This window comes from Puma concolor, chromosome D1 (assembly GCF_028749965.1).
Source record: "Puma concolor isolate L17-30 chromosome D1, mPumCon1.1.hap2, whole genome shotgun sequence".
Lineage (NCBI taxonomy): Eukaryota > Metazoa > Chordata > Mammalia > Carnivora > Felidae > Puma > Puma concolor.
Genome location: NC_141676.1, coordinates 69,512,852 through 69,539,538, shown reverse-complemented (window position 1 = coordinate 69,539,538; position 26,687 = coordinate 69,512,852). Strand labels below are relative to the sequence as shown.

General features: G+C 39.1%; 1 protein-coding gene across 9 annotated transcripts in view; it reads right to left on the bottom strand.

Moving 5' to 3' along the window:
• Positions 1-2,343: 2,343 nt before the first annotated feature.
• The window catches only part of CCDC83 (coiled-coil domain containing 83), a 68,099-nt gene continuing 43,755 nt past the window's right edge, over positions 2,344-26,687 (bottom strand). For 8 of the 9 annotated variants that reach the window (XM_086678501.1, XM_086678502.1, XM_086678505.1 and 5 more), the window contains 6 exons: positions 19,138-19,229; positions 15,995-16,063; positions 10,454-10,575; positions 6,332-6,408; positions 5,607-5,809; positions 2,344-2,566 (listed from right to left, as the gene is read on the bottom strand). In XM_086678501.1, coding sequence (XP_086534627.1) covers positions 2,405-2,566; positions 5,607-5,809; positions 6,332-6,408; positions 10,454-10,575; positions 15,995-16,063; positions 19,138-19,229 — 725 coding nt within the window. In that variant the 3' untranslated portion in view covers positions 2,344-2,404. The remainder of the gene's footprint in view (positions 2,567-5,606; positions 5,810-6,331; positions 6,409-10,453; positions 10,576-15,994; positions 16,064-19,137; positions 19,230-26,687) is intronic. The other variant, XM_086678506.1, reaches the window with a different exon arrangement.

The window sequence follows — 26,687 nt, the reverse complement described above, 5'->3', positions numbered from 1 at the left end:
ATGATCATATGAATTACCTCCTATGCTCCATTCATTATATCTTTGATTTTTATTTTATTTTTTTGTTCTTTATACCCTTGATTTAAAAATTTTAAGACATAAATTCACAAATTCACAATTGTACAAAATGATATGGGGTGCTGGGTGGCTCAGTCAGTTGAGCGTCTGACACTTGATTTTGGCTCAGGTCATGATCTCATGGTTTGTGGGGTTGAGCCCCACATCAGGCTCTGCACTAACAGCACAGAGCCTTCTTGGGATTCTCTCTCTCTTCCTCTCTCTCTGCCTCTTCCCTGCTCACTCTCTCTCTAAATAAATTAATAAATAAATAATTAAAACTTTAAAAAAATAATATGAACAGATTATGGGTACTCTTTACCCAGTTTCCTTCAATAGTATCATTTTTCAAAAGTATAGTACAATATCAAAAGCAGGATATTGACATTGATAGAATCCACTGGTTCTATTTGTGTTTACACTCTAATTTCTGAATGTTAAACCAACCTTGCATTCTTTAATCATGAAATATGTATTACTAGATGCAATAAGCTGATATTTTGTCAGGGATTTCGCATCTATATTCATGAGAGAGATTGGTCTGTAATTCTCTTTTCTTGTAATGTCTTGCCAGGTTTTGGTGTTAGAATTATATTGGCCTCATAGAATGATTTGGATGTGTTTTTTTTTTCTCTGTTCTCTGAAAGAGTTTGTGTATGTTTGCTATTAAATCGTTTTGAAATATTTGGAAAAATTCACCAGTAAAGCAAGCCATCTAGGTTTGCAATTTTCCTCTTGGGAAAATTTTAAGTACAGATTAGATATTTTTTTATAGATCGAGGGCTATTCAGAATTTTTATTTCTTCCTGTTTTTCAGAAATGTTTTTTAAGAAACCATTTCCATTTCATTGAAGTTGTCAATTTTATTGGGAAAAGTTTTTTTCCCTTAATTTCCTCTCATGATATTTTTCATAGTGTCAGTAACATTGTAGCAATGTTTCCTTTTTCATTTGTTTCTTGTTTTCTTTTCTGATTAGTCTTACTAGGGGTTTTCAATTTCAATGAGCCCTTCAAAAAACCAGCGTTTGGTTTCGCTGATTTTCTCTTTCTCTATCTTTGGCCTTATATTTAAAACATGTTCCTTGTAAAAGCCTTATAAGTAAAGGTAGCTTTATTTTTTTTTTAATTTTTTTTTTCAACGTTTTTATTTTTGGGACAGAGAGAGACAGAGCATGAACGGGGGAGGGGCAGAGAGAGAGGGAGACACAGAATCAGAAACAGGCTCCAGGCTCCGAGCCATCAGCCCAGAGCCCGACACGGGGCTTGAACTCACGAACCGCGAGATCGTGACCTGGCTGAAGTCGGACGCTTAACCGACTGCACCACCCAGGTGCCCCATGTAAAGGTAGCTTTAAAATGGAGTGTTGATGTCAACTTCAGGCGTGGTCACAGTCCTTGGCTTGCGGCACCTGTAAGAGGGAAGTGGTAATGGTCTTGAACAGGGACTCAACAGTTTAGACTGAGTTTAGAGCTGAGAGGAGAGGGATCTCACTGTTGGTGGAATTTTTTTTTAAAGTGTATTTATTTTGAATAAATAAGTGTGCACGAGTGGGGGAGAGGCAGAGAGAGAGAGGGAAAGAGAGAATCCCAAGCAGGCTCCTTGAGATCATGACCTCAGCTGAGATCAAGAGTTAGAGTTCGAGCCCCGCGTCGGGCTCTGGGCTGATGGCTCGGAGCCTGGAGCCTGTTTCTGATTCTGTGTCTCTCTCTCTCTCTCTGCCCCTCCCCCGTTCATGCTCTGTCTCTCTCTGTCCCAAAAATAAATAAAAAACGTTGAAAAAAAAATTAAAAAAAAAAAAAAAGAGACACTTAACCAGCTGAGCCACCCAGGTGCCCCGTGGTGGAATATTTTTATACAATAATTATCACCCTCAAGTTTATTTCTTTCCGAAGTGTTTTGTATTTATTATAAATAGTGTTAGATGAAAGAATAGTCTTGAATTGTGGACTGGCACCCTCAGAGAGAAAGATTTGTAGTCAGTGCTATGCAAACCTCTAAATTTGTCTTAGAAAATTTCTAATTGAAATATTTCATATTGGAATGATAGATTAGTCAGCAGATTTTTAAGTGGTAAGGAAACTTGGAAACCATCTAGGGCCCATTATCATGCTTCTGAATACTTGGATATGGAAATATAAAGTGTACTTTCATTTTTGTCACTCATGCCATGCAGATAAATGAATAACTGAATACTTAGAACTTGGATTTTAAATATCATTATGACCTTTAAAAATAACTGGTTTAATAATGGACCAAAGTGTAAATAAAATGGGCAAGTGATATACTTCAGTTCCCAATGAAAATTTATAAGGAAAAGTTGTTATTTTTACTTTGTAGCTTTTAGTCTTAGAGAAAAGACTTCATCATTTTGTATGTGATATAGCTTTCTGGGCTCTTGACATCTTCATAGAATTTGACTGGAATTTCTGTCTCTTGAAAATGAATGGGCATCTTCTTGCTCTCCACACTCATGAGCTTCACTTGGAGGGGACCCAAGTTGACATAATCCTATGATAAACAGATATAGAAGAGAATATGAGAGGTTATTCAACAAGTTACCAGTCGTTTGTTTGTTTGTTTGTTTGTTTGTTTGTTTGTTTTGAGAGAGAGAGAGAAAGCAAGGTGGGGAGGGGTAGAGGGAGAAGGAGAGCGAAATCCCAAGCATGCTCCATGCTTGCAGGACAGATTGATACGGGGCTCAAAGTCAGGAACCCTGAGGTCATGACTTGAGCTGAAACCAAGAGGCAGGCACTTTACCGACTGAATCACCCAAGTGCCCCAACAAATTACCAGTCTTAATAGTTTGGTTTCCTTGGAGCATCTGGGTGGCTCAGTAGTTGAGTGTCTGACTTCAGTTTAGATCATGATCTCGTGGTTTGTGAGTTTGAGCCCTGCATTGGGCTTTGCGCTGATAGCTCAGAGTCTGCTTGGGATTCTCTGTCTCGCTCTCTCTCTGTCCCTCCCCCACTTGCTTTCTCTCTCAAAAATAAATAAACATTAAAAAAATAGGTTTCCTTTATTATAGTTGGCCTTTGTCTGACATTTCATTGTCCTTTTTAACTGACTGAATAACAAGTGAAATATGAGAACCACTGTAAACAAAAAACCACTAAATACACTTATATACCCAGTGGGGAATGTAAGGCAAGACCTCCCAAAGGGCAGGCAGCAAGGCTGACAGGCTTGTCTTTCAGGGAGTTGGATGAGGGGCACCAATTAGAATGGGGAGATATATTCTCTCAAGGTCTTTAATTGGTAAAAGAAAATGTTAGCTGTATGTATGTAGCCCTCTGCTGGCCAGGATATAAACACAGCAGAGTTTTCTATATTATTCAAGAACAATGGGAAGGATTGGCAAAGGTTACTTCGACTATAAATATTCTAATATTGAGAAAATTCTCCATGAATTTTCACTTTTCACAGGACCAATGGCCACTGTAGAAGAAAGCTTACCATATTCTGCCAAACTAACTGTAATTTAAGATACCAACAAACAGAAATCTAATTTACTGATGGCTCAGTCTATTGAGCATCTGACTCTTGATTTCTATTTAGGTCATGATCTCACGGTTTGTGGGTTTGAGCCCCACATTGGGTTCCGTGCTGACAGCGTGGAGCCTGCTTAGGATTCTCTGTCTCTTTCTCTCTCTGTCCCTCCCCGGCTTGCACATGCTCTCCCTCTCTCAAAATAAATAAATAAACATTAAAAAAATGTCACTTGTTGTTAGCAGGACTGAGTTGTAGTTAGCTAAAATGGTTTTTGTTTGATTTTTTTTTTCAGTATCTTCTGCTTTCATACATCATTTTATCCTACCAGATTTTAAGTTCTAGGAGAACTCTTATTTTGATCTTTTTAAGTTTATTTATTTATTTGGAGGAAGAAAGAGACAGAGAGAGAGACAGAGATCAGGGATCATGACCTGACCTGAAATCAAGAATTACATGCTTAACCAATTGAGCCACCCAAGTGCCCCCTAAGTTCTAGGATGACTTTTAAAGTTATTAGTAGTAGCAAGAAGGAAGATAGCAAGGGATAGATGTGGGAGTAATTGGAATATACCAAAAAGGTTTTAAAATTAAAAAGCTTTGATACTCCAGATTTCACCTAATATGGTATATATGGTGGTTTGTACTTTCCAGTGATGGCCACAGTAATAGGTATCCTGTCCCACATGATTTCTTTCTTTTTTTTTTTTTATGGTCTATTTTCTCTATCCATTTGCTTTCAGTTTATACAGGTCTTTATATTTAAGTGTATTTTTGTGGACAACATAGAGTTGGGTTGTGTTTTTTGATCCACTATGACAATCTCTGTCTTTTATTTATTTATTTATTTATTTATTTATTTTTTCAATATATGAAGTTTATTGTCAAATTGGTTTCCATACAACACCCAGTGCTCATCCCAAAAGGTGCCCTCCTCAATACCCAAAACATGGGTATTGTAGAAACATGGATGGAACTGGAGAGTGTTATGCTAAGTGAAATAAGCCATACAGAGAAAGACAGATACCATGTTTTCACTCTTAGGTGGATCCTGAGAAACTTAACAGAAACCCATGGGGGAGGGGAAGGAAAAAAAAAAGAGTTTACAGTGGAAGAGAGCCACATGGTTTCTTTATATATATATATAAAGGAAAGAGAGGGAGAGAAGGAGGGTCAGAGAGAGGAAGACAGAATCCAAAACAGGCTCTGCATGGTCAGCGCAAAACCTGATGTGGGGCTTGGTCCCATGAATTGTGAGATCATGACCTGAGCCAAAGTTAGATGCTCAACCAACTGAGCCACCCAGGCACCCCCCGCATGCTTTTCTTAGAATATGATGCTCCTTCCTCTTTTCAGATGCAGGAGCTACATTCCCTCCCCTTGGGTGGAGCTTTGTAACTACATCAACCAATAGAATATGATGGAAGTGATGGTGTGTGATTTCCAAGGCTAAGTCATACAAAATATTGCGGCTCTTACCTTGGTCTCTGGTATTGCTTGTCCTGGGAGAAGCCTGACACCATAACCAAGAGACAATAAAGGCACCCCACGAGAGGCCCGTGTGATGAAGAACTGAGGGTCCCAGCTTGGCCAGCATCAACTTGCCAGCCATGTGAGTGAGCCACCTTGGAAGTGGATCTCCTCCTACTCTAGCCAAGCCTTCAGGTGACTGTAGCCCCAGCTGACATATGACTGCAACTCCTCAGGGCCCAAGTGAGAAGTGTCCAGTGGAGCCCTTCTCAAATTCCTAACCAACAGAAGTTATGAAAGAAGTTATAAGCCACAGAAGTTACAAGCCACTAAGTTTGGAGATGATTTGTTATATGGCATTAGATAACTTACATTGTATACTAGGAATGGAACTCTATTAGTGAATATACACAGCAAATTGCACATGGGTAGGAGTGAAAATTGTGTCTAATGAGAGATGTGAATGGTGGGCCAATTTTACTAATAATTGCAAACAGAAATTTTCAATATCCGTATTATAGGTTGATTTTCTCCATTAATTAATAAAACAGCATTCTCTTAGTAGTCAGAATTTTTTTTGCATGAATCTTACCTTGAAATCCTGATCATCCTCATACAGTAAGTATTTCATATCAGAGGCCCCAAACCCTGTGCATGAGTCACTTTCCTCATCTGTCTTCAGGTCCTTGCTGTACCTGGTCCCATCCTCACGAGTGACACATAAAGCACAGCTCTCAGCTGAGGAGCTCATCGTGTTTCCACTTTTTACTTCCACAGATTGCAGTTTTGACTCTTCTGGGATAAATACAAAGAGATTGGTTATTTTGGGACAGATAAAAATGAAAATGCAATATACACTTTGTCACATTTTTAATTTGAAAGATCTTTGAGGAATGTAGAGTCTACATATTAATGTGAGAGTGAGCCCCATTTTTAGAACCTCCAAGTTTATTCCATTCTCTTAGCTGACAGGTTTTGGTAATCATATGGTAACTCGTGTGTGTTGTTATTTTGGTTGGTTGGCTAAATTAGAACCCAGAAATACACCAGTATAGACAGCACTCCATCCCTCTCCACCGGTATTTATGTAATACTGAATTACATACACCATGTGAAACGTGGTGACTTGAATTTGAAAACAGGACTAGAGAAAGGAGGTGGGTTAGGACAAGTGCTGCAAGGAGAAGAGAAATATGGAGAAACTGGCACATACCTATTCCCTGAATAGCTCTTGGGTACGAGGTACCTGTCATAGATGCTCAATAAGTAGTTGTTATTTAAAAAAAAAAACCTGTCACCATTACGATAAAATAATACCTTTAAATGTTTCTGGCAACTCCAAAGGCACTTCAGGTGTCACTGTCTGTCCAGCAGCTTGAGTAAGATACAGTCGCCTAAAAAGAACAAATGAGAAAAGCAGTCTGTCAACAAACATTGTACCATCTGGTCACTGGTGTCTGTGTCTCTGCTAGGTTCTGGAGACACACAGATGAAAATTGAGACAGTTTCTCCCCTGGAGAAGCATGAGGCCCAAGGGGGTGGCAGATGGACTTACAGTACTTTAGGGTGACATTCTGTACCCTGATGGGTGATGGGGGTAGTGTGAGAAGTGCTATGGCACAGAGAGAAGGCGCACCTGGTTGAGCTTTTAGGAGGTAAGGGAAGGTTTCCAGGAGGAGATGGGACCTGAGTGGAGTCTTGAAGAACCAGGGGCTATTTGCCAGGGAAGAGTTTGGGGTGAGGAAGGGCATTGTGTGATAAGGGAGTGACACACTTAATGTTCTGGAAATGAAAGTGAGCTTGGCACCAGTTAGGGTGCTGTTGTAGTAGTCCAGGTGAGCAACAGCCGTGGCCTGAATGAGTGGTTTTAAGATGGAGAGGGAAAGAGAAGGACAACAAGCAGCAAGAATCCCAGATGACATCGAGGTGCTGTCTGTCGCCAAGTGCCATGTTGCAGCTCCAAGCCTGGGGAGCTGTACGTCTGCTATTGAAGCTGTCTGGGCATGCGTTTAATCCTGTTCTCTGCTTTGCAGCGCCCACTGAACTTGCAACCAGAAAATACGATTTCTGGAAAGCTCCATGTAACTTTTCCATGAAGTTTTCCCGAAGACAGCATGAATTGCACTCTTGTCGATAGTCAAACCACCCCTCATGCTTAGCAGCTCAGCAGTCAGGGTGAAGCCCCTGGATTACAGGTTGTCAATTATTTAAAGAACATGAGTAAAGCGTTCTTCAAAATGCTTAAGTTTCAAGCAAATAATGTAACTACATACAATATTTATGTTTATAAGACTTCTTTTTTTAAAAAAATGTTTACTTATTTTTAATGTTTGTTTATTTTTGAGAGATAGAGACAGAGCACAAGTTGGGGAGGGGCAGAGAGAGAAAGAGGGAGAAAGAATCTGAAACATACTCCAGCCTGTCAGCACAGAGTACTATGCAGGGCTCAAACTCGGGAATGGCGAGATCATGACCTAGGCTGAAGTCTGACGTTCAACCGACTGAGCCACCCAGGTGCCCCTAAAAAAAAATGTTTACTTATTTTTTAGAGAGAGCACACACGTGAGAGTGTGTGAATGGGGGACGGGAAGGGGGGGATGCGGATAGCCTGATGCAGGGCCCGAACTCACTAACCGTGAGATCATGACCTGAGCAGAAGTCAGTCGCTTAACCGACAGAGCCACCCAGGTGCCCAAGTGGTTTTACCCTTTTGAATAATTATGATCTTACTAAATGTCATAAACTTCATAAATCTGGATTCTGTCTCAATCATTAATTTATTGTCATTTTTATACCATCATAGGGCAACACTTGATGATATAGAAAATATTTAAAGAATGCTATTATATAGGTATTGGTCCACTTAGTCTAGTTCTGTGGCACTGGAGTCCCTGGGAAGTCACCTCTGGTGGACATTTACCTCCTCTCATGTGTTAAACAAATACTGTGATGTTCTTTGTAAGTTGTGAAAGGAAAATGTCTGGGGAGCATTGGATGGGAAAGGTAGTAACTCTATTAGCTAGAATACCCCATTTTTCAGCCAAATAGGAAAACAACTTTTTCTATTTCCTCTGGGCACAGTTTGTGTCTACTTCTCACCCCATTCTAGTATTATATAGGACTGAGTTCTCAACAAATAGGTGAAAATGGAAGTTGCCATAAAATATGCAATATGTGTTATATTTCTTTGACTTGAAAATGGGTTACAGTAAAAGCTGCTGAATATGCTTGGAGTTACCCTTCTGGAAAAGTAGTGTAACAGCAATGAAGGGTTTACACATTTCTGTTCCTTTATGCAGATCTTTCTAAAATGTCCTAAACACTTGCCTCAGACAATTTACAATCTAGCAAGGAAGCAGACATTAAATAAGTAATCGTGAGTATGATAAATGCTGGTTATGAAGGAAAACCATCCTTGGAAGCATATACCAGGGTACCTAACCCAGTTCTTATAAATGTCGCCCATGCTGTTTCTTTTTGCTTGGTCAGATTTTGAATTCATCTCTCCCAACTCTAAGGCAAGACAAAACACTCATATCTCTCACTGAAGAAAATCAACCCACAAGGCACTGATGAACGTTGCCAGTTCTACTGAAGATTTTTGTGGGGTTAGGGGTTAAACTGGATAGGGTTAAATTGCATAGGACACAGCAAACAACTTAATGAGAATCTCCATTAAAAGTTTCTCCTCTCCCTGCCTGTCACTGCCAAGTTCTCTCTGGCCAGTGAAGGAATTCCTCTTTGTTGTAACTAGTAATTCACATCCATGGCAGCACCAAATCAGATATGCCAGACTGAGCTGATCAAAGCAGCAAGCGGAGTCATCTGTTTGGAGGGTAGCTCCTTCCTAAGGGAAAGACGACAGTGGATGGCAGGTACAGCAGTGCCTGTTAAGCCACAGAGCCAGCACTGGCTGCGGAGATTAGACCTGACTGCTAAGAAGGCAGCAGCAGCAGGCGGGACAGGAGAGTGGAGCTGGAGACCTGATCAGACAGAAGACAGCTGGCAAGTGGGTGTGCTTATTATGGGGCACAGTGAGGCCCTTCCCCAGAGGACCCCTCAAGAGTATCAGCTCAAGAGACTGGGAATTCAAGCATCCAGGAAACAGCCAATTCATTCGGCCTGACTGTCTGCCTCATCTGCATTGGTGTCTACCTCTGCAGGGCATCACACAGACATTGTGGAAGGGAGCAGAGGGCCCCTTTTTCTACCCGGCCCCGCCCAGCTTTCCGCCTGCAGCGCAACTGCCCTATCTCCCAGTTTCTCCAATCTTGTATCCTGATGCCCATCGCTTAGCCCAGCAAACAAAACCCTCCACAACTTACCTGTATCCACACATCAGGAAGTTTGCAAACAAAAAATACCTGATTATGTCACAAATGGTATTTTTCCATGCCACACAAGCCACAGGAACCATTTGGGTAGAAATTTTTTCATGGTCCTTCCACCACGTTGAATTTCTCTGCTTTAATTCCTAGACCTAGACATTTGTTTCCCATCGAACACATATACACCCTACATTTGTGTGATTCTTTCCCTTCTCATGCTACTATTTAGATTATTTCTTGTTTCTGAATACCTGCCCAAATTATAATCACCACTTTGAGTTTTAATCCATATTCCAGGGCCCTAGTTTTCCTCAAGGCTGGTGTATTAAAAATTCTTTTGTCAGGCAAGAAAAAGAACCTAAAATACACATTTGGTTTCTCTTGTGCAGGAATATTTTCTCTGCCTACAAGATAGTTTGACTCTTCCACTAACTACTAAAGGAAACAATTGTACAGTCCACAAGGTAACTAGAAGCCCAGAAGACCTCCAGGAAGTTACCACAAAGTTGATCACTTCCTCGTTGTGCTAACTCCACACCTCATACTTCTTCTGCTTCACAAGTATGCTTTGATTTTTATGCCTCTCTTCCCTGCTGACGTGGAGGATTTTGAAGGTCAGCAGTTGTGATATTCATGTTAAGTGTTTGCTATTATGACTACAGTGCATTGCTAGAAAAAGCAAGCCACAGTTTGCACTGTACCAATGGTCGATTATAATATTACACCTTCATCATGGCTGTTTTGTGAGTTCTTTTCTTTTCAACAATTGTCATCTTGCTGGAGTATCAAATATTAAATCATCTTTTAAAAATAATAACTTTTGGGGGTGCCTGGGTGGTTCAGTTGGTTAAATGTATGGCTTTGGCTCAGCTCATGATCTCATGGTTCATGGGTTCGAGACCCACAGCAGGCTCTATGCTGACAGCTCAGAGCCTGGAGCCTGCTTCAGGTTCTGTGTCTCCCTCTCTCTCTCTCTCTCTGCCCCTCCCCTGCTTGCACTCTGTCTCTCTCTCAAAAATAAAATAAACATTAAAAAATAAATAAAAATAACAACTTTTTTACAGATACAAACATTGACAAACTACTTTCTAGATATGCTAATGACTTTCACCTGGGTATTTTGAGATCCACAAGTCTACAGTTGAATAGTTGATCAATAAGCACCAAGTTTTCTTCTTCCAGTTTATGAATAGTATTTTCTAATTCTTCAATTTCCCTCCTGTGATTTGCAATCTGTTTTCAGAAGAAGAGAATGAATGTTGGTACTTGTTGACTTACTTCTATCTAGTCTTTTATAAGAAATTCAACTCTTAAAAATCCATTTGCCTAAGGGGAAGATCTATCCTGTATTATTGATTACTGGGTTTGTTTTGTCCTTCCTCTCTAAGAAGGAATAGGTGGGTCTCTTTTCTAGATTATGTGCAGTACTTTTTTGGCAAGGCAGTTATTAGTGAATGGTAGGAGTTGTCCTTTCCTACCCTTCAAAAACATCACTGGACTTATCTATGAGCTGGAGGTATAGATAAACAAAATAAGACTAATTAACTTATCCATGTAAGTGGGGGAAGATGGTGATAAAAACAGAGAGCAGTGTGATCAAACCATAACGGAAGCTGTCCAGGTATGGGGGGGAGGGTTACCCTATGTCTAGTGTAGGGGATAAAGGGGAATTAATAGAGGAGATGACATCTAATCTGGATCTTGAAGGCCAAGTAGGGATTCTCTAGGCAACAAAAGAGGGTACATTCTAGGCAGAAGGAACCACATGTTAGGCACAATCATTTTGGTGTAGATAGCTACAAAGTGGAAGCGGGGAGAAGTAGGAGAGAAACTGGACAATTAGGGAAGAGCCAAATAATGCTAACGGGTCTAGTTTTTCTTTTTTTTTTTTTTAATATAATTTATTGTCAAGTTGGCTAACATACAGTGTATACAGTGTACTCTTGATTTGGGGGGTAGATTCCTGTGATTCATTGCTTACATACAATACCCAGTGCTCATCCCAACAAGTGCCCTCCTCAATCCCTATCACCCATTTCCCCTCTCCCCTGCACCCCCTGCATCAACCCTCAGTTTGTTCTCTGTATTTAAGAGTCTCTTATGGTTTGCCTTCCTCCCTGTTTGTAACTATTTTTTCCCCTTCCCTTCCCCCATGGTCTTCTGTTAAGTTTCTCAAGTTCCACATATGAGTGAAAACACATGATATCTGTCTTTCTCTGACTGACTTATTTCACTTAGCATAATAAAGCACTAGTTTTTATTTTGCAGGTGATGGAAGGTCATTCACAGACATAGCAGGTTTGACGTTTAGTAAAGAAATGTGGCTAACTTAAATATGAACATGCTGCTTCTATTGACAGAATCCCCATCAGTCTTTAAGAAGTGTATTTTGATAACTTTTGTCTAAAGAAGGCTTGATAGTGGGAAAAATACACAGAATGTTACTAGACAGAACTCCCAACTCACCTTTTTCCCTGCCTCATATAGTATGAGCTATACAGGTGCTGCCCTGAGAGATGCTCACAGAAAGAGGTCAGGACGATAGCAAAATTAGAAGCAACAGTACAAAAGAGAAAGCAATAGACTGGTAAGAATAATAGAAAATAAACTGGAAAAAGTATTTCAGAAGAATATGATGAAACAAAAAATGTTCAGGGGTTTAGATTCAGTATTTCTTGTTAGGAGTTGCCAAGAATACTTAGATAGCTAACATTTTTGATTTGTAATTAAATATATTTATTGTATTTTTGATTTGGGAAGCATTCCGTATATTACCACATTCCTATCTCTATCACATAAGTCATGTATTACATGCTTGAATTCCTACTATGGGCAAGATTCTGTGCGAGACAGAGGGACACAAAAGTGAATAAGGCATAGCTCCTTCCTTCAAAGAAGTTTACAATGCAGTGAACAAATACACAAATATTTGTAACATAAAACAACACTGGTACCATAGAAAAGGCTCAAATAGGGGCGCCTGGCTGGCTCAGTTGGTAAAGCTTGCAACTCTTGATCTCGTGAGTTCGAGCCCCATGTTGGGTGTGGAGATTACTTAAAGATAAAATCTTAAAAAAAAAAAGCTCAAATATTGCTGGTGGCTTGGAGTTCAAAAGAAAAGCATATATTTTTTACCTGCCTTAAACAATTTAGCAAAACCGTTTGAGTCCATAATACTAAATTAGAAAGCAAGAGGCTGGTGCTTTAGGATCTCATGTGTTAGGAGATAAACAGTTCAATTACAGGCTTGAATGCCTTAAAGAAAAGTTAATAATTTTCAAATGTCAAAGGATGAGAAAGAAATTATATTTAGAGGTTGTAAACAGAAGGAATTGATAGAACATTTGGAAATGTTTGACCCAAGGACTTGGCATGCTTGGGAGGCAGCACACACAGTTTTTGGTCTTCTTCCAAAGCTTGGAATGAGGGCCCCTTGGGGTCCGACCTCTCAAGCTAAGGATGTCTTGTGGCATCACGTACCCCTTTGGAATACTAACTAAGGTTCTCAGCAATTAATGTCTCCTTTCCAGCCTTTCGAAATGTTAGGGAGATGAAAAGTACCTTTAGATTTCTAGGGTAAGAAACTGAAAATGAAGAAGTAGAAGACTGCTTTTCCTTCCTCATCTTCCCCATCCTCAAATATCCAAGAAATTGAGAAAGAATTTAGTTAAAACTATTATAAGTCAGAGACCTAGGATCCTGAATTAAATGCATGTTCTTGAAATTTTCCCCTGCAAGGTCCCAGTTAGCTTTATGCCTCCTCACCCTTGAAACTCTGATTACTAACCTCTTTGAATCCCTTTCTTTGTCTAGTTTTATTTGCCTTCTATTTGTTGAGTTAGTCTAAGTCATTTGTAAATTTCAGTTTTTCTTCATTTCCTTAATATGCATACTAAATAAAACCAGATAATGGAAGTCATGCAGGGGACATTTCATATCCTTCCCACAGATCTAACTGTTTGGTTATTGTTGAAAGATGGTTAAATGGAGAAATATTTTCAGGAGTTCCATTATTAAATACCCCTTGTTACTCATTCTAAACCTTCCTCAAAGAAATTAATTGACATACATTATTCCATTTCCAGGCAATTTTCAATTCTTATGATAATACTTATAACCAGAGATGGTTTTAAGTAATTTTGGGAGTAAATTTAATAATGCTAAAATAAATATTTATTGAAATAAGGAGAAATTAAATCTACTAAATTTCCTTAAAATGATTTGTCCTTTATTACTAAGCTCTTTTGTTCATGATTTAATTAGATTTGACATTTTTTGTGTCTTTTATTTCTACTGAATTCTGAGAAGAAAACAAAACAAAATGTAATTTGTGGCTTTAGTAGGAAGGCTCAAAACACCAAAAAAGCCTTTCTTATCAAATATAAATGTTTGCCATCATTTTCTCTGAACCTAATATCTATGACATCTTATAGGATTTAAGGTTTGAATTGTGAAATTATTATAATTAGGATTATACTATTGTATTCAATAAAAGTATCAAAACTAAACTCTTCCCTAATACTCTTTAACTGTTAAGCTCACCTTGAGTTTTTAAATTTTTTAATTTAACTTATTTTGTTATTATATTATTATTATTATTGTTGTTTTAAGTAGGCTTCACACCCAGCATGGACCCCAAAGCAGGGCTTGATCTCATGACCCTGAGATCAAGACCTGAGCTGAGGTCAAGAGTCCGACCCTGAGCTGATTAAGCCCTTCACTGTGAGTTTTTTAAAATCAATATTCATTTTTCAAAACTGGGGATTCCTCTTGATTCATTTTGGAAGTAGTATGGACTCCTATTGACCATGACTTTATGAAGGCAACTTAAAGATAATTGTCAATATTATAGAAAGCACATTAATTTTTAAATTCCTTGTTTCCTAGTCTCACCAATACTGTTCAGCCAAATAGGAGGCAGGGAAAAAAGAAAAGAAGGTGACAGTGACAGTTTTACTTCAAGTGTCTGAGCAGATGGTGAAAAAGGAAATGCAAGAAGTGAAAATTTAAGGAGAAAGTTAATGAGTTCTGCTTTAGGTATGTTGAGTACCTTTGGGACATCCATGTGGAATGATTTGGTAGGCAAATAAAAATATAGGTATAGAGCTAAGGTATAATGCTGAAGAAATCACGTTAGTGATTTGAGAATGACATACATATAACTTGCCAACAAGAGCTGTGTGTAGTTGAAGTGAATTCTTTCAAAAGATACTGAGTTTTCTTTCATAGATGGTATCTAAGCACAGTTTGGGTGACTCCTTGTTTGAATGTAAAGGCAATTTCAAAGTAGTGAGTTTTGCACATTTTCTGTAGCACCCTTGTAACATCTAGACCAAAGATTATCTACCTGTTATATCCAATAACATGCTCTCACATCTTCACCCAAGATCTAAGCCATGTACTTGATTCATTGCCCCAATGAGTATATCTATACTCATAGACATTCTTTCATTCAATAACTATTTAGTGAACATAGATTATGTATTAGTTTTCATGGACATGTAGTTGAAAAGGCATAGCCTGCTCTGTGCAATGAGGAGATAGATGCATAAACAGACAATTTCAACATATTTTAGCAAGAGTTACAATGAAACAAGAGAGCACTGAGGAAAAAGTACTCAAGACTTTCTGGGGGAAATGCAAAATGATTCAGAAAGAAATTAGTCATCAAGGTCTGTGTCTAAAGAAAGAGTCAGAGTTTTCCAGGCAGAGGAGGGTGAGAAGGTAAGGAGATAAGGCAGAGGGACTAGTATGTACAATGTAAGGAAAACAGGACAGTGCCTCATAACAAAGAAGGTCTATAAGTCCTCACATGATCACATTCAGCAAGAGCAATATTGTAGCACTGGTATAGGGAGACAAGTAGATAGTTGAGTCTAAGGCAGCATGCTGGGTCCACTGGTTTCTGCATGCTTTCCAGAAGACAGTCTAAGGACCAAGCTAAGATAGGATATAGAGATTGCAGTGGGAAGGGGAATCTTGATCATTGGCAAATGGCTGTAATTGTGGCTTTGGTGTTGGCTGCAACACAATGTCCAAAAGGCTAGAGCAGTCCATTCAGAAGTCACTAGTGCAGGGAGGAGACAGATGCAAGTCCTCTACAGATGAAAGGCAGAGGGAGCAAAGGTCCAAAGGAAATCCTATAGATCTGAACCCTCTTTAATAATACGCCCCACAAGAGGGCATGTAACCCCACCTTCTTATACAACAGGGTCCATCTTCCAGAAGTGCAGGGGGAAGTAAGGAAATTCAAACAACTGAACCTTTATGTAAAGGAGACCACGTCATCCCAAAGGGGCAATTAAAAACAGCAGAGAATGAGGTTAGAATGATCCTTTAGCCTTCCTCCCACCACCCAGAAGGAAGTAGCGTCTTGAGAAAGACCAGATCAATTTAGGGCATGAGAAACTTCAAACATTTGAGTATATTGCATTAATTATGATGTCAAAAAATGACTTCTGATTATTAATGAAATTGTTGATGGTACTCATTGAGTAACAGCTTATAATAAGATTAGGATTCCACTTGAATTTTATTTTACCTCAGCTAGCCACAAATCTGTGTTTTTCCCATGCCTTTAGCTCATAAATGAAAGTCATTTTCAGTTCAAAAAAAACGAGAAAGAAGAAATTGCTTTTAAAATTCCACTCACCTCTCTTTTTAGCCAGTCATTCTCCCGGATCTCTCGGTAGCTGCCTTTGTCAATGAACCTTATGGCATTCTAAAAGAAAGTTTCTGTATTAAGGAAGAATTGTAACATGGTGGTTCAACATCAACTTAGCTGATCATTCATTTTAACTTATGTTTTGCAATTACTTTGGAAACATACCTAAGAACTTTTGCTTCAGTTGTTCTTTATTCTCCTATTGTATTATTTTTGCTGATTTGCACTGCCTAATACAGGTGATTTAGAGAACTCAATAGCAGTTATCCATTCAATTTGGCTTCTATTGTGAATGAACCTGATTGCCATGGTGAAATCAATCATTAAGTAATCTGCTCCTCTGGGACGCCTAGGTGGCTCAGTCAGCTGGGCATCCGGCTTTGGCTCAGGTCATGATCTTGAGGTTTGTGGGTTCAAGCCCTGCATCCGGCTCTGTGCTGACAGCTCAGAGCCTGGAACCTGCTTCGGATTCCGTGTCTCCCTCTCTCTCTGCCTCTCCCCCATTCGCACTGTCTCTCTCTCTCTCTCTCTCTCTCTCTCAAAAATAAATGTTAAAAAAAAAAAGAAGTGATCTGCTCCATAATTAAGGTGGCTGAACTGCAGTGATCAACTATTCTTCAAGTTTATGGTCACAGTCGTAATCCAACATATAGCAAAAAGCATGAATAGATTCTATTACTACCTTTTTAATTTGAGATATTTCTGTATGTCAGTAATAACAATATATATATTTACAAACTTAATAGCAAATAGTTTCAGGGTAGCAGGCTGTAGCTAGACAGTCTCCTGAGAAAGTTATTTTAGATGAAGAAAACAGGAAAAGTATTACTTTGTCAGTAGGTTCACAAAATGTAAATTCATTTTCAATTACTTGTATATTTATAGTTTCACTCAAACTTTATAGTGGATGAAAGATTGTATTTATCTGTGAGGTACTTTTATATGGATACCATGTTATAAATTCCATATTCAGTGACCGAGGGGCACAACCTAAAGAAGAGAAATTAGGAAAACTCCTATAGATCATAAGCATTCACAGGAATAATTTAAAACTATGTTAAGAATAAACTTATCTAAGTCTTTAGTGTTGGAAGATTTGCAATAATTTTTTTATTTAAATCACACTAATTAAACTAAGAGTGGACCTGTATTCCCCAGGAACTAGGAACTTTTATACTCCAGCTACAACTGATAATTCTAAGGTTTCCTGGAACACAGAATTTCATTTGAACAAAAGCAGGACATAGCTCATAACTGAAGTTAGATGGCTAATGGCTTCATTTACCAAAAACGGAGCAGAGGTTTTCAACTTTGGCCATACGATAGAATCTCCTGGACAGTTTGAAAAATCCAGAAGCCAATGCAACATTGTAGGTCAATTACATGAGCATCTCTGTGCACAGGACCCAGGCACTGACTGAGTTAACCAATTTCTCAGGTGACTCCAACATTGCAGCTGAGGTTGTACAACAGTGGATTATCAGAAGTTAAATGTATGCTAAAACAGCCAGATAAAAATGGGGAAATTTCATTCATGTGTGTGAATTATGTAGAGAAAAGAAAATGTATAGTGTAACGATTAAGAGCAGTGATCTGAAGAAGACACCTTAAATTGAATCTCTCGATTCTGCCACTTGCTCTGGGAAAGTCACAAAATTTCTCTGTGCTTCAGCCTTCTCATTAGCAAGTCCCTGCCTTATAGGATTATTGAGAGACATAAATATAAAAGGCTCAGAACAGTATCTGGAACAGTCTTCATTATATATTGAATATGTATATTTGAAAGATATTTGATTTACAGATGCATTTTTAATCATCTTAACTATGTTCAGATCATTTTAATGTTGATTTCACCATTAAGTCATATTCTGTCACAAAGGGGCTGAATTTTATGGGCAGTAAACTATTGGCAAGTTCTCCATAATCCTCTATATTTGCATAAATCTGTAAAAATCATGCAATGGGATGGTAACTGAAAGAACAACTAAACTAACACGTAAGCAACAAACCAAAGCAACTGAAATTCAATGAGGAACTTTAGAGAAGACCAATGCTTATGATTCTGAAGAAGAGATATTCTTGATGAAGAGACAATCCCAGTGGGGACCTCACTAACTGAGAAGGTAGTCTGGGGACAGGGGAAGAACAGTGAAAAGAAAAGATTCAGATATTTTGTGAAAAACAAAAGGATTAGAAAACATATAATATTGGAAACCATATCTCAAACATTTTGTTACGTCCCAAATCTTTAAACCTCTAACAATGTGGAGTACTTTCTTAGGTTTGGATATATATGAAAGTACTTTTTAGACAAATCATATTTCATTCTATAACACATCCAAAACTTTTATTTGATAATTTGTTGTAGTCATTATTACTTAAAAATAACTGAGTAACAATTTACTGAGCTCTTTTTTATTTTTTTATTTTTTATGAGTCACTATGCTACTTAAATCATCTCATTTAGGGGCACCCGGCTGGCTCAATCTGGGTGGCTCAGTTAGTTGAGCATCTGACTTGATTTTGGCTCAGGTCAATGATCCCAGGATAGTAGAATCGAGTGCTGTGCCAGGCTCCATGCCTGGCTCTACACTAAGCATGGAGCCTGCTTTAGATTCTCCCTCTCTCTCTCTCTCTCTCTCTCTCTCTCTCAGTGCCTGGGTGGCTCAGTCAGTTAAGCATCCAACTTTGGCTCAGATCATGATCCACATGGGGCTCCAGGCTATCAGTGCAGAGTCTACTTCAGATTCTCTGTCCCCTCCCCAACCCCTCCCTCACTCACTCACTCACGTGCATGGGCATGCTTTTTCTCAAAAAATGAACAAATATATATAAAAAAAGATTCCTCCCCCCCCGCCTTCCCCCCACTCTAAAATTTTAAAAAAATCTCATTTAATCCTCATACTATTCTTTAAAGGTAAATATCATTGCCAATCTTTTTATATATATATATAAATTAGGAAACTGAAGCCCAGAAAAGTCAAGTAACAAATTTAATTTACATTCCCAGTAAGTGGTACAGCTGTGATTTAAACTAAAGTAACTTTAGTACTCAAGATCTTAATCATTGTTATATACCATGGGAAAAAAATAGGGGAAGAACTTTTGTTTTTAAGAAAATTGAAATATACCTGCGTGGCCCATTCCTTCTTTTGATCCAGTTGCAACAAAGTTTCTCTGATTATTCTCTTTCTAGCATCTTCCAGAGTGACTTTATAGTGTTCTTTAAAAAGAAAATTAGAAGTCTCAACAAGATTAATCCTAGGAAAGGGGTGCTTGGGTGGCTCTGTTGGTTAAGTGTCCAACTTTGGCTCAGGTCATGACTTTGCTGTCCGTGAGTTAGAGCCCCATGTCAGGCTCTGTGCTGACAGCTCAGAGCCTGTGGCCTGCTTCAGATTCTGCGTCTCCCTTTCTGTCTGACCCTCCCCCACTGCGCTCTGTCTCTCTCATTCTCTCTCTCTCAAAAAATGAATAAATATTAAAAAAATTAAAAAAAGACTAATCCTAGGTAAAACTATGGTGTTCATAAATGTTATCGTCCATGATCTTCCCCCCTCCTTTCTACATATTTTTCCCCCCTGAATTTTCAGGGTACATTTTTACTGAAGCATCTAGTACCTTCAATTAGAAGAAATGCTCCAATAATTTACTAACACCTTAATGTGAATTGGTTTAAGATGATATCTCTTCCAAGAATATTTGTATTTTCAAAGAATTGTCTCTCCAAAGGGAGAATTCCCAATACTTTAGTATGTGTGCAGCCATCTACCTTTCATATCACACACTTCTGACTGCACAATGGAAACATAAAGAAGATCTGATTATCTGCACAAGAAACATCCTGTATTTCTGACTTCATCTAACTAAATTTCCAGTATTCTAGGCATGTGTCTCTGTGGGCAGGAAAGACAGAGCCAGAAGAGGGGAGAGGTGTGGAGGGGCTGTGGAAGTCAGCCCCTGGTTCTGAGTTGGGCTCAGAGCAAGAAAGGAGGAGAGATATGAAGAAATGCAGGATTCTTTATTCTTTCCAAAGGTTCTTGTGTCATAGTCAGAAAGGAGAGAGCAAACGATCATAAAATCTTAGGCCTTGAAAGATGCTTAGCAATCATATCAACACTTCTGTTTAAGGAAAGTGAAGTAGTGACATTAAGGTCTCTGTAGAGAGTGGAGAGGAAGAAAGGTGCATAATGAGTCCAGTTTGTTAATCTTCTATTCAACAAACCAGCAGCAATGTGTTCTGATGTGCAGGACACTACTTAAGGCGCTGGGAACACTGCTGAATAAGAAAGAAATTACCTGCCTTTATGACAGGTACATTCCAGTACGGAAGCCTGACCGTTAGTAACCAACCAAATAAATAATATTTTGGGTGGTGATATGTGTGATGAAGCAGAACTAAAATTCTCCATTTCAGAGAAAGTTTTGAGGAGGTAAAGACTGAATGAGGTGAGGTAGTCAGCAATGTGCAACAGGAGGGAACCACACTACACAAATCTGAGAATAATCAAAGTTAGTTGTACCTGATGATAGCATCTATGTTATAAGTTGCTATTAGTTGTATTTTATTTATAACATCTGAAGGATAAGTATTTGCTAGATTTCTGTACTGGTCCACAGAAACCCATTTAACTTATTCTGTAACTAAACAATACTTTTTTAGGAGTGGTGCTGTGGAACCTAACTGCCATTTAGGACACTGTGTCAAAGGGAACATTTTCTCCCCAGAGCAAGTCCGTCAAAGCAGAACTCTCAGGGGTCTTAGGCTACAGGGAAGGAGATCTGCAGATCTGGTCTTTTAGTAGGTTGGAGCTGAGGTTCTGGAAAGGGGACCAGAGTAAAAATTCCTCTTCCATACCTTTCTTCTCCTGCAGTCTCTGGGACACAACAGATAATGAAGAATATGTTGAAGAAAATTAAATGTGCAAGTCTTTGGCGGGCAGTGATCTGAGGCTTCACCACCAGGTAGGGCAGCAGCAAATGATGGCCTTCAGTTGTGACTGTGGTGGGAAGGGGAGGGCGAGAAGGGGGGGCTCTCCCAGGTTGCCCAGTGGCCAGAAAGGGGGCAGGTCAGTTTCTGCCTCTAACAGAATTGGAACAGGAGTGTCTGACTGAGGCAGCAGTTAACAAACACAAGAGTTGCATTTTGGGGACTAGTCTAACTTGACATCTGGAGAATAAGAAAATGAAACTCTTTGTTATTCCGACGCACATGTACTCATCTATAGAGCCTGTATTTTTCTTACTCATCCGGGGTAATCACTTGAATATTTTAATCATTCCAATCTCATCTCTGATAGAAATTGTTTTCAATTCAGTACCTAGTCCACTAGACTGAGGCTGGATATTTATTTGAAATTTCTACCCAACAAAACACAACAAGCAATCTAAAAGTTCCTATGGATCAGGAGTTTAGTTATAGTGATTTTTCATTCTTAGCATCTGAAAGAAACCGTAAAACTGGGAGCTTGATAACATTAAATATTAATTCTTTGCTATAAACCATAAAAAACAGATGATCAGATATGCTCTGACTGAAGTTATACCTCTTTCTATTGCCATATTAACACTAAAACAGCAACAAAAATATCCAGCTCTGTTCCAAGTTCCATATAGAATTCAGTGGACTTTTTATCTTCTTAAAAGCAGAGTAACAAGCACAAGGGAGCATGTAAAAGTCTCATTGCTCTCTTTTGTGATTCACAAGATATTTTGAGAAATAGTTATTAACCACACATTTGCGAATACAGCCAAAGAAGCTATGAGTATATAAATGTCTCCTCATAAAAGTTTGAGCATGGGCGACTATGGCTTTGTGCCTTTAAACTCTGGACTGCTCAGATTCCTGTCTCTGTGGCCACTTCTCAGAAGCCGATCTCAAAGCCCCCCCTGGCTGAAGCTGGCTTTGCATTGTTCTACCTTCCCTGTTGTATCTGCTCTGAGTTGGTTTGCTCCTCCACAGCTCTGTGGGGGTCTGTTGTCCACTTTTCACACGTGTCGGTGTCACACAACTTCACCCTACTGACCACCCACCCTCCTGTGGTGGTGGCCTCTCTTGTACGCTCTCTTGAAGATCACCAGGGGACTCCCATTTTACAGATGAAGAAATTAATGTTCAAAGAAGTAATGCTACTTTTTTGTAAATGTATTTGAACCCTAATCTTTTAACTCACTATTAGCGTACAAAGAAATTTTAGAGATTCCTGTCCTGTATGTCTGGTGAAGGGCAAAAGTAAAAATGCTCTGTGGCTCTGATATCTAATGACTCTTAATAACCCCACGCTTTCTGTATTGCTGGGCTTCATCCTTTTATTGAGAGTCAGAGCCTTGTCCTGGATACGTTAGTGACCATGTTTCCTATACCCACTATCCCAACATTTCCCAGCTAAAGTTCAAGGAAGAAGCTCTAGGTGCTTCCTCCCACTTCCTTCTAGAGCTCAGGGACATACTGAATAAGGCAGTGTTGGATAGCTGACCACAGAATGGTTTGTGCTGGGGCTGACTCATTACCCACGAGGAGGCATGGACAAAGGTCTTTGCTCATCTCTGATTAGGTAGGTGATCACTCCAGCTCTTCAGAATCTCAGGGGTCTTAGGCTATAGGGAAGGAGATGGAGAAAACTGCAAGAAATGGTCTTTGGGAAGCAAGAAGAGAATGGGGACAGGACAGAGCAAAGCAAAGCAGAGGAACATCTGAAGGAGACAGTCCGTGAGAGATAAATGTAGAGAGGAGCCATCCCTATAGCCACCACTTATCTATAGGCTTCTGTTTCCATCTTCAAACTTTGTATTCCTCATTATAAGTGTTATATTCAACAAACATGACCATGGGACATCAAGCAACCTCAGTTTTTTCTCTTCCCTTTAAAATTCATACTGTGAAGCTAGTAATTCTCTCAACAAGATATGTGGCAAATTTCTGATTTTTCTGCTTCCTTTGTGATGATAAGAGGTTCTCAATTGGTAATTAATATATCCAGTCTTTTGTAATAAACAAAACTTTAAATTTTATTCAAAACTCTGGCTATTTCCTTCCAGCTTAGATGCACAACTATATCCTCTGATTTGAGCTTCCTCTTCCCTTAGGGATGAAGGGAAGCATGGAAAGGGACAAGAAAGCTCTCACTTGACAGATACTGTCTCAAGTTAATGTTGCACTTTCTGGTCCTAACTGATGCTTAAGGTTGATGTCTTTTTCATGGAGGTGTTCTTATAGGTTCTTCAGAGGACCACCTTCCCCATTGCTAGTTATTTCACCTGAGTTCCCTTGATGCGGGGGATGTACTGTCCTTAATGGCTGGCTAACAACTTTTCCTTTGGCCTCTGGCTCTCTATATATTCCTCCCTCCCTTACATGCTGGCCTCTAATTCCTCTGTTGGAACATCATCACCAAGATCTAACTGGACAGCATACTAGCCCTCCCTCATAGCATATTCACAAGAAAAACTCTTTCATGCTTTGCCATAACAAATTCTTGAAAGTGTAGCCTCTTGCAGACTGAATATTTGTGTACCCCAAAATTCATATGTTGAAACCTAACCTTCAGTGTGATGGCATTTGGAGATGGGGTCTTTGGGAAGTCATTAGGTCAAGAGGGTGGAACCCTCGTGAGTGGGATTAGTGCCCTTACAAAAGAGACTCCAGAGAGCTCTCTTGCCCCTTCCACCAAAGATGGCTGCCTATGGACCAGGCAGTGGATTTTCTCCAGACACCAAATTTGCTGGCACCTTGGTCTTGAACTTTCCAGCCTCCAGGACTGTGAGAAATACATTTCTGTTGTTTATAAGACACACATTCAATGCACTTTGTTACACCAGCCTGAATGGACTAAGACACAGCCCTAGCTCAGGACAGCAGCCTCCTCATATTTGCTCTGCTGTCAGAATGATTAGTTAGTCCCTTATTCCTTAGATTTCTCAGGGGTGGGTCATAAACTAGACCTCCATGTCTCCCAAACTTCAGGAGACCCATATTGAATAATCAGAGGAATTCCCTTGAAGACCCTCCGTCTTGATTTGAGATGAAGGAGGAAGTACCCTTCACCTGCCCCTTTGGGGGACAATGTAGGACATAAAGCACACCAAGATCTCTTTCTAAACACTGTCCCCTAATTTCCAACAATCTTTGTTTGACCTATCCAACTCCTTTTATAGACTGGAATTCAGTGGTTGAAGGTATGAAACCAGTTTTCTGCCTCATTTGCATGGTGGTATCTCAGTTTACTCTGATGTGGTGTCTGTTATATTGCCACTCCAGTTTAACTGAGACTAAAGAATTTTATTTTAATATCCTCCTTCAGTAACTCCCCCTGCCCCGTCCTTAAATACCTGTTCCTTGCTAGTAAACCCAGTCTAACTAACACAAAGTCCATGATCATGGTTGTGGGAGAAAAATTCCAGAAAAATCGTGGAAGAAGAGAGGCAGTGGGGGAGAAAAAGGGCACTATAATAGTAAGGCTCCGGAAAAATAGATGCAAGTGTTCTGCTCATATTCATTGTCCAGTTAATGGCCCCAATATTTTAATAGCCCCCAGGCAGAGTTGCTGCTGCTAACTGCATGGTTGGGAGAAATGCCTAAATTCAATGACAAGTAAAACAAGCCCACAACAACTACTTCCCATGACACCTAAAGTTGGCTACAGACCAAGGTTCAACCAGGAAGTTATTCAATGTATAAATGTCATTACCATCATCCCAAAGTTGGATTCAACAGCATGACAATTTTCAACCGAAAGAAATCATCCATATTTCTGATCAACATAATAAGTTTATCTGAGAAGATGACTCTTCCTAATTTAAAAATATAAAATAAAGAAATGTTGGGGAAAAAACTTAAAAAATTTTAAACATGTCAGAACAATAACTATTTTAAAAGTATGATACTGGTACACAAATACATAGATCAATGGAACAGAATAGAAAGATAAAGAGAGACCCAAATACACATGGGAAATTAAAGTATGATAAAATCAGCATTTCAAATCAGTAAGGTTAAAATGAATTATCTGAGAAGTGATGTTAGGACAACTGGAAAAACATCTGGCAAAACATAAAGTTGGTTTCCCACCTCATAGACACACACAAAAAACCCAAAGATTTAAATATTAAAATGAAGCCATAAATATGGCTAAGAGAAGAAATATTAGACTATTTATGATCTCAGATATCTTAAAATAAAAACCGAACTTGGGCACTCCAAAACTACAAAATGTCTTCATAATATACCCCACAAACAGAAAACTAGTGACAAATAAGGAAGATATTTGTACTTTATATCACAGTTAAAGAGCTAATTTCCTTAAAAGGTAAAGAGCTCCATCACACAGTAGAAAAATGGGCAAGGGATACAAACAGATGATTCACAGAAAAGGAAATTCAATACATATCCTGACCTTATGAAAGATACTCACTATCACTTATAATAAGAGAAGTGGAAATTAAAACCACAAGAAGATACCATTTTCTACTTTTAAGACTGACAAAGAACAAAAAAAGTTAGCTAACATCCCTGCTGTTGAAGATGTGGGAACATAGGCATCTTCATCCATATGGGGGAAATAAACTTGGTACAAGATCTACAGAGAGCCATCCCTATCAAAATAAAAAATAAATCAATAAACGGGTTCTTTGGGCCAGCCATTCCTCTCTAGAGATACCCAAAAATGAAATTATATAAATATAAGAATATTCTTTGCAGCATTATTTGTAATAGTAAAATACAGGAAATAGCCTAAATGCTTGTGAGTAGGGGACTGGTAAAAAAAAAAAAAAAAAAATTGTAACAGAACAAAACAAAGTAGCCACTGGAAGAATGAAGACATCCTAATATGTACTGATCTATAAGAATGTTCATATATTGTATTTGTAGCATGCTTTGTATATTTTGATATAAAATATTTCTGATGGAGGCTATATGAGAAATTGGTAATGTGGTTTCATCTACAGAGAGTATCTGAGTGACTGGGGGATATACAGGGGTAGGAAGGTGTCCCTTTTATGTTCTACTTTTCTTCTGAGGAGGAGAACCTTTTGAAAGATTAGAACTCCAAGTCCAGTCTGATTTGGGCCAAATTTACACTACCATTGTGGTGCAGAAGCCCTGAGCTGAGAACTTTACAGAAAAATTGGTCTAGATGTGGAACATCCCAAGAGGGCCTCAGAGGTGGGGATGGAAATTATGCCACAGGAACACCTCCCCAACATAGGGCACCATCACCAGCTGGGTTCAGAATTGTCATCCAGCCACAGTGGTCTTCTGGGTCATCAGATTACTCCATTTATTTTATCCCATGACTTTTCTGTCTCTGGGCCTCTGATTTTTTGTTTTTGTTTTTTTAAGCCACTATGCTAGCCACAGGGACAGACATGTAGCCTCATGGTTCCCAGATTTAGTCCTGGTAGGTTTCATCTCTCCTGATGCCATCCTTCTCCATACCTTCTCATTTTTGTTCTTCCCATTTCCCATCTCATGTTTGTTCTTCAGTTCTTTCTGACCATAACCTAGCATTTACTTGGGCATTTCTCTACAATGATTCTGGTTTTATAGCTTGGTTAAGCTGTTTTAAGCTTGTCTCAGGTAAATTTCTTTTCTAATGTAACCCTGTCCCAGGACCCCCCTGCCTCCACCCCAATAGAATTGCCCCAGACCTACGTGTGGGAGCATACAGACACCATCCACTGAACG